The 8,738-nt window shown below is 35.4% G+C and overlaps 1 protein-coding gene across 1 annotated transcript; it reads right to left on the bottom strand.

Moving 5' to 3' along the window:
* Positions 1-1,207: 1,207 nt before the first annotated feature.
* Positions 1,208-8,052, bottom strand: LOC116171029 (choline-phosphate cytidylyltransferase B-like). Its single transcript, XM_031487668.1, has 4 exons — positions 7,693-8,052; positions 7,360-7,478; positions 3,248-3,473; positions 1,208-2,065 (listed from the first exon to the last, which is right to left on the bottom strand). The coding sequence occupies exons 1-4, from the start codon at positions 7,697-7,699 to the stop codon at positions 1,368-1,370; spliced, it is 1,050 nt and encodes a 349-aa protein (XP_031343528.1). The 5' UTR covers positions 7,700-8,052; the 3' UTR covers positions 1,208-1,367.
* Between the last annotated feature and the right edge of the window lie 686 nt (positions 8,053-8,738).

The following is an 8,738-nucleotide window of genomic DNA, read 5'->3' as shown; positions in this document are numbered from 1 at the left end:
AAAAAAGCTGCGTTACGTAATAAAAAATTAAAAAAGGCGATTCCGATGTGATTTCGAAATGATTCTAAAAAAAGCCACATTCGGATGCACTCCGAAAGTTAAAAAAATTTATGAAAAAAGCGATTCCGATATAATTCCAGAATGATTTAAAAAAAGCCACACTCCGTAATACAAAAAATTAAAAAGGTGATTCCATTGTAATTCCAGAATGATAAAAAGCCACATTCCGGAGTCAAAAAAAAATTTAAAAAAGCGATTCCAACTCCCGAATTTTTAAAAAAGCTGCGGTACGTAACAAAAAAATTAAAAAAGGCGATTCCAATGTAATTCCGGAATGACAAAAAAGCAACATTCCGGAATAATTTTTTAAAAAGCCACATTCCGTAATAACAAAATGAAAAAGGCCGGCTCGTGTGGCGCAGTTCAGTTGAAACTGGACTGTGGTGCTAGGGTCCCTGGTTCGAATCCGGGTTCGGGCATGGATATTTGTAAATGTATAGTGGGTTGGGTTGGTAGAGCAGCCTTGGCTGAAACCCCGCCCACTCAAAAATAAAGGCAAAATAAATAAATAAATAAAAAGGCGATTCCATTGTAATTCCGGAATGATAAAAAGCCACATTCCGGAATCAAAAAAAATTAAAAATTCCGGAATTTTTAAAAAAAAGCTGCGTCACGTAATAAAAAAATTAAAAAAGGCGATTCCAATGTAATTCCGGAATGATAAAAAAGCAACATTCCGGAATAATTTTAAAAAAGTCACATTCCATAATAAAAAAATTACTAACGGCGATTCCAATGTAATTCTGGAATGTCACATTCCGGAATTTTAAAAAAACACACTGATGACAGGCAGTTAAGGTATGTTAAACATGAAAACATCACATTTTATTACAGTTTGCTAAGGCAGCTGTACCAGGGGGTGTTCAATTAAGAGGTGTACAGGTACACTACCCCTTATTCTCTTTTTAGAGGTGACAAATTATTAAACAACATGTTCGCATGTAATTTACAAAGGATTAAGGGGAGATTTACAAGGGAAATACAAAATAAAACAATTGCATTTAAAAGGATATGTAAATAATAACAGAAACAAAAATTTCAAACATAGTTTCACCGACGGACAGTCGAAAATATACCTGAAAATTGTGCAAGGTCTCTTCTGGCTACCAAATGCAAAGGGGGCGGGTTCATGAACAGCAAACAAAACTCCCTCACATCTTTAGACTTTATTCAGTACGCTAAATTCTCATAAATATGGCAACACTGCCAGACGCCTGATAAATTCTCCAATTAAGAAGTATGGAACTGAAACCCTAACCTTCAGCGCTATTTATTAACGTTCATTAACAACGCATAATTAAATGTAGTTAAGAATAAATTCGTGCTCGTTTCGCCTTCGGAGCAACTTTATACTCTTCATCTTCTGAAATATCGCCATTAACAGAACTATCCGTGCTATTCCCCGGCGATCCGGGCGGACTGAATGCGTTTAAAATTTTATTCTTCGACTCCTTCCAAATATTCGTCAATTTCTCTTTGCCGAACCGCCCGAGGAAGCTTTCGACGAAATCCTTGGATTTTTCTTCCCATTTCGAGATCATATCGTCCGTCCTCTCGCCGATGCTGCCGATGACGTTCTTCCCCTTGTCTCTCAGTTCGTGCATTTTTCGTTTGAATCGAATTCGCTTCTCCTTCAGGTAGGAGATATTTAAATCCTTCGCCGAGTAACCGCGCTCGAGATTGCGCCGCGCGTACTCGTCGTAATCGCGAACTATACGCGCGACGATCTCCGACGTGGAAACGCCTTCAGTTCGGTTCGTCGCCAGAAACATGCCTTTCGCCTTTAAGGTCGCGTAGATGTCGGAGGTGTCGCCGCACGCGTACGGCAAATCGTCGTGCGCGACGAAATCGATCTTGTGCGCCTCTAAGAAGTCGTCCGTGACCACCCAGGGGGCGTCTCTGACGACCTCGTCGACGTATCGACAGTGGCGCACCGCTTCGTACCTTTCATTTTCGTTGAGAACGGTTAGCCCTTTCAGCTTGTGTAGCATGTCATCGCTGCAAACTGAAAACAAAATGTTAACGGTTTGTTACTTATGTGTTCATACCAGCAGAGAATTTTCTATCATCACTTATAGCAGAGATACACTGAAAATCACAGAAGAAAAACTTAATTTAAAAAAAAACAATTTCAATTCAATATAGTGTAGCTTTTTTATTTAAAAAAATATTAAATAACCCAATTATGGCTAATTGACAATTTGACGGTCAATTAGAAATATCTGCCTTGCCAATTAGCACTAATTGACGCATCATATTAATTATCTAATGAGAGACAGTTCATGCTACAGTGACTCTAGAGAGACAGTGGCGACAATAATAGCTCAGCCGCCATGTTGCATCGAAAATTCAAATTAAAAGTAGGCAATACACAATACACGTATGACGTGTTGCGTATGCTACAATATTAAAACGTGATATTAATTAAGAAGTAGACATAGGGATTTATGTGCATTTCCCTATACCTACTTTTAAATTACATTTCTTCTGAAGGGCACCTAATTTTATGCAACCAAAATAACTTCTTAAAACAAATGAAGATCTGGCTATCATATTAATTATATTTTAATCCTTAAAACTGTTACCGGCACTACACCAATTGACAATATCAATTTTTTCTTCGCACACGAACGATAATAAAAATACAGAAGCCAAAGCAACAATATTCAAATTAAATACTATGCCGATCTCCGAAGAGTGTATTATTTCCTAACCGCCTAATCTTCTTAAACCCTTTTTCTTCTGCTCCACGTCTGAAAAATCGGAAATGACCTGAAATTTCCCTTCCTCGCCCCTCACAAAAACGATTTGTTTGCTATACCATCATTGTAACTAATCAATTGAATTATTGTTCAAGTTAATTAATTAATGCACCGACTAAAATTTGGAATTATATGATATACCAATTTGTTAATTATAAATTATCCATCAGAGTTCTGTAAAAAATTAATTAACCCTAATAGTCACGTTCCATTTATCAATTGTAATAAAATGATTAATTAATTCATACTAATTATCCCTTAGTTCTAATGGGACAGATAAATGTGTCACATTGACAGATATGTTAATTGGTGCTAATTACCCCATGCATCACTAAATTAGTTTCAATTAGAAAATTTCAAATAACCTGGTCAACTGGCAGTGCTATAGTGCGGTAAAATTCTTTGCCTCGCTATGTTCCCCTTACCTCCGACTATCAAGTACGCATTTGGGCACAGATTCTTGGCCTGCTGCAGTTGTTTGGCGTGGCCCTCGTGAAATAGATCGTAGGCGCCGTCCGCATAGATGCGTACAGCGCGCGGAGCTCTGCCGCTCACCGCGATCTCTTTTGTTATTTTAAGTTTGTAGTTGCAGGCGTTTAGCAACTTAATCGCCTCCGGTTCGTCGCTGAACGGCGCTTGTTGATAGACAGACTGAAACGTAAAAGGAAGAATAACAAATTCGTATTTGGTAAACGAGGGGGAAACCACTTGTACAGTCAGTGTTGTCTTTTACATAGTTGCGGTTTTAACAATCCCTACTGTCAAACGTCAGTACAGTTTGTTCAAATTTGTGGCGAGAGCTCTATTCGTTCGAATACAAAAATATTTAAATGAAGCTACAAAATCAACTCTAGCTCTGAAACATTTAATTTGCGGATTTTTTGTTTCTTTTCAAGAGTACTATAGCCAGCTAAAATATTCGACCTTCTTTTAGACACACCCCGTATATTCAAGTTTTGAAAAAAAAATAAATCATATTTGGCTCAATTCGACCACTTGACCAAGTATTGCGTTCAGTAGGCTGGCATATCACTTGGCAAGGTGTCTATAGATTTTCAGAATCTTTTTTTTGTTAAAATAGCCATCAAATGAGGGTAATTTTTTTTTGCGCATCAGTAAAATGTATTTTCATGGTTTTGTAAATATCCGTCAAATATTTGAGAAGATACATAGTGTAAAAATGCAGACCCCAAATAGTTTTATTTCTTTGGACACCCTGTATATAATAATTTTTGATAGTGAAATAGTCACCATTTAATATGAACAAGAGCATTTTGCGTACTACAAGTATTTAATATTTTCCGAAGCGCAAATACTCAGATAAATATTTATTTAAATAATTGACTTCGAATTGTGACCATTTAATCCCAATTTTTCTGCGAAAGTTACATCCACATAATTTTATATTCTTGACGATTTTTATTTTTTACTCTTATTTTTGGTGAATGTTTTGTGCCCATTTCCATTTTTTTTCTAATTTATCCTTATACAGGGTGAAAAAAAAAATGTTTAGGACAAATGTTGTAGTATAGGGTAGGGATTTTATAAATGTTTTACTTTCAAAAATCGATGGTGGTTGTTTGAAATTTTTGATCGATCGCTATTTTATTATTTAAAAAATAATTGTAAATACAAATGTTTTAGAGAGCTAAAAATTTTTGTTTTCTTTCAATAGTCCTTAACATAAGGGAGTTTAGATTTTTCGGAAAACAAAAGAACGCCAATAACTTCGAACCAGGGCACTAAATCAAAAATTGGAACTAAGAAAAGTTGTAATGACTTAGTATTAACACCCTGTATAGCACCATAAATCCAAATTTTGTAAAAAATTTTCAGAAATATTTTTTTTGGAATTTCTCTTGAATTAAGAACTATATTCCGCATAGTTGGCCCAAAGATCCTTGCGGACAACACTTAATTTGCTTGTGAATGCATGAAATTTACTTTTTAACAGAGTTTTCCGGCCACTGAGGTAATTGTTTATTATTGACTTTCCTCGTAGTTCTTATGTTTTAATTCGCATAACATTATTTATCTTATCATGTCCCGGAACTTTCTTATCTTTTTGTTTAAATATAGAATTTTAAATTTCGCTGTATGTAATATTTGAACTCTAGAATTTAGAATTTTGGTTTTTGAATTCTGTTCCTTCTTTGAAGCTATCCACTTGTATTAAATTCGTGACTAAACATTATGCAGTAGGTAGCCATGTCTTACTCATCGCTCCATCTCTGTCCCACACTGGACAGTGTCTTAAACCCTAGCCATAACAGATACAAAGTATAGGCGGAGACCGAATCGAATGCTGATTTGTAAGTAAAAACAGGAAAAAAACAAAATTTGCTGATGTTTTGTTTTAATTATGTCCCCTTCAGTTGTATCCAGAAATCTAGTTTTTGGATCAACTTTATACAGAACTGCATTCTTCATTTTGTATTGCGAAAGTGCTTGTCATTATAAACAAAATACATGTGTCGCAATAATTACTAAATGCTACCATACTAAAATTGACAATAAAGCAAAATTTACACAAAAAATAAGGTGGCTATGAAACAAAAGCAAATGTCGGACTACTAAGTGTGCCGAATTACCGCACGCCTATTGTTATTCCATTTCAAAAAAATCCAAAAAATCATCCCAATTAATCCTGTTTCAAAAAAAGAAATCCAAGGAGACAAAAATCCCACGCATTCCAATTAATTCCATTAAAAAAAAACCAAAAGAGCAGGAAGATCCTACCCATTCCAATTAATTCCATTTCCAAAAAAAAAGGACAGGGGACGATGGTCACATTCCATAACCAAAAAAAATCATTGTTAAAAAAGCGCTGTTTTGCAATTTCAACATAACCTAACGGCGCGGGGACGCACCGACGATAGGATGGGCCGTGTAAAGGGACACAAAAAAAAATTAAATTAAAAAAAAATTTCTCGAAAAATTTAATATTAAAATAAAATAAAAATTGACCAACAGAAATCTCTTTCATTGTTTTGCATTTTCAGATTAACCTGAGAAATCGCCGTGAGGACGCATCAATGATAAGATGACCGTGTAACCGGAATATCTTTAAACATCACGTTTTATTATTAATAATAATAATAATAATAACCTGGTGTTAACACCCGTCTACTGATATAACTCCACAAAAGTGAGGAAAAAATAATAAAACTGCCTTTATTGTTCAAAAAATAGAAGAAACATTTATGCCACTACATCCAAATTAAAGGCAAAGTTCAGTACTGCAGTCTGCTCTTCCACTTAACCTTATTAAAGGAAAAAAAACTAAACAATAAAAAACAAAATATTCTTAAACGAGGTGTATGCTTAAAACCATTAGCACTTATGCCACACCAAAAATTAAAAATATTAATTATTATGTATTATACTACCCTTCATTCTTCTAACTTCTACGTACATGGATTTTTTCAGAAAGAATGCATGTTCGTATTCAAAAAATGAAGGTGATGATGGTTTCAAAAAACCAAAACGTTGCACTTAAAATCTAATCGTGCCAGGTTGTAGGGGAGAAGTTGGACTGAAAAAGTATCTCTTTAAAAAAACAAACGGTTTCTTCGTTATCTTGATAATTATTTATGAGCTAAATGCAAGAAAAAACAAATTTTATAAACTACAAAAAAACAATCTTTATTTGGATAGCCCTTGGCCTCGCCCAAAACAACACAGATCTATTAACTTATTTAAACAAAAAATTATTTTAAATCCAATGTTTTTGTTTATTTTTATTTGTTTTTCTTATTTTATGGATAACTTGATTTCCCAAATTGTATATAGAAATCCAATAAAACCATTGCAGATATGTAGGTATCGGACCTTATTAATGAAACTACAATATACAGGGCGTCCCATTTAAAAAAATTTATCTTTTCAGCCCCCTACTTTTAAAAATATGCAAATTTTTATGCTACCTACCATATTATCGTACAAAAGCATAACTCGACAAATCCTTCGTTGACTCACCCATAATAAATTTTGTTTGTACAGTCCATAGTCTTTGTACCAGTATATGTAAGTTAAGTGGTATTCCCCTCGTTGGCATATTAGCGAGAAGCTCGGAAAAACTGGCACAGTGAGATTAGCGACATGCATAACAAGCAAACCGGTTTAAACCGATGTAGAGGTCAAAGCCAACGAAATTTGGTAAAGTTCGTTCACGGAACTCCACATCGAAAGTAGCACAAACAGAACGTATAGAAAGAGAAGAAATTAAAGCGAACAGAACGAAACTAAAAGAAACGATCAAGCAAATATTGTGCTACATTACCTTAAATCTGCTGGGCTTATACTGCTATGGTCAGAACACAATATGGCACGATTAACACTTTGTAATATAATGCGCCCCCAATTTATTTAACATAAGCAATGAATAAACCTGTAAAGCGTGGTATCCCCTGAGATAGACGAAAAGGTAAGCGAAGTTTATCATTGGTAGACTATCTAGATTAGTTCAAGGCCGAATAAATTAATATCGGCCGCTTTTCAGTACCCCAATTTCTTCAAATAATAAAATGTAACATACCATAATGGGCTGCATTTTCGTACGGCTTTCGTAGATGTTGTCCTCGGACCGGCTTCTGGTACGCTTCCGTGACATGATTACTGACGGATTAGTTTCGGTCCCACCTGATGTATGAAAATCTAAAATGCAGATAAGCGATAATATCTTCGGAAAGGACTCTTATCGAAATGTAAATATTATTACGTAAATTTCTGTCTAGTTGACATTTAAATGTTTGCACCCCCAAAATCACATAACCTCAAAATATTGTTAGCCAATCACTTTTTTTGTGAGACCACAGCAGGATTCAAAATTAACCCCCCAAAAAACACACACAAACAGGACCGTACTTACCTAACATACTGCGAGGAACATAAATACAAAAATATAGAGCCCCGATTCTTCTGCAAAAGCTCACTACGTCAGGACTCGGAAGGCGAAATGAACTGGCTGAACGTGGTCGCCCTCGCCGTCGCCAATAAAGTTAAACGTGGCGCAAACGTCACCTTCACAACTCATCGCGAATTATACAAACATAACGGACATATTCTCGCATCCTTTATTTACAACAATCACATTCAATTTTCACACATTTTTATTGATTTTCTCGTGGGGTTATGCAGGTGTGTGGCTATGTGTCACAGCCACGTGACGCGTGACGTTAAATCGTATGATTGCGCGTCGTGGCGGACGTCACGTCAGACAAGATAGCTTTCCACTTCAGACAGGCTCCAGGTAAATTTTATCGATAGCGCCCACACGTGGGCAGGTTCGGACTACTTAATTAAGCATGTAGGTAATTCCCTAACCAATTACGGTACCTACTAATTAAGTTTGTTCCCGTGACATAGGAATTTCAATTATGATATTAAGTGGGGAAATTTATTATAACTTCCCAGTTGCATTGGTCCTTGGCAACTGTAAATAAAACAATACCTTGACCTTGTTTTATAAAATACGTAGTAATTTTAATAGAATGGGTGTAATCTTAATTGGTCTATTACAAATGTCCTATAAAATAAAGATAAGGTATCTGCGTTATCTTGAATCTGGACCAATTTGTAGAAGATTTGCAACGTGTCCATTTGTAAAGAAAGTGTTCTTGTTTTTTTCAATACACAGAATAAATAGTACGCTCAGAATTTTAAGGGCCCTTCTTTTATCAATAAGCAACTATGTAGGCAACCCAACATACACTTGAGCGAAAGACAACGACGGACTTGTGTAAATGATTATAAATGGGAATTCTCCATCAAATTGGATAATAAATATAGTAATAGCATTTATAACTAAATTCAATTATAATAGCACCAAAGTGGTGCAAGTTGTCCGTATTGTGGTGATATGCCCCTACGGTTAGGCAGCACACCTTATATCTTAAAGAATGACTACGGGAAAAA

This window comes from Photinus pyralis, unplaced genomic scaffold (assembly GCF_008802855.1).
Source record: "Photinus pyralis isolate 1611_PpyrPB1 unplaced genomic scaffold, Ppyr1.3 Ppyr1.4_LG5, whole genome shotgun sequence".
Taxonomy (NCBI): domain Eukaryota; kingdom Metazoa; phylum Arthropoda; class Insecta; order Coleoptera; family Lampyridae; genus Photinus; species Photinus pyralis.
This window is presented reverse-complemented; position numbering and strand designations above follow the sequence as displayed.

Excerpts from the sequence above, each read along its gene's own strand:
- LOC116171029 (XM_031487668.1), bottom strand. Across the intron at positions 3,474-7,359 it reads CGAAAATGCAGCCCATTATG|TCTGTCTATCAACAAGCGCC; the intron begins GTATGTTACATT and ends TTTACGTTTCAG. Across the intron at positions 2,066-3,247 it reads TGCGTACTTGATAGTCGGAG|TTTGCAGCGATGACATGCTA; the intron begins GTAAGGGGAACA and ends TTTTGTTTTCAG.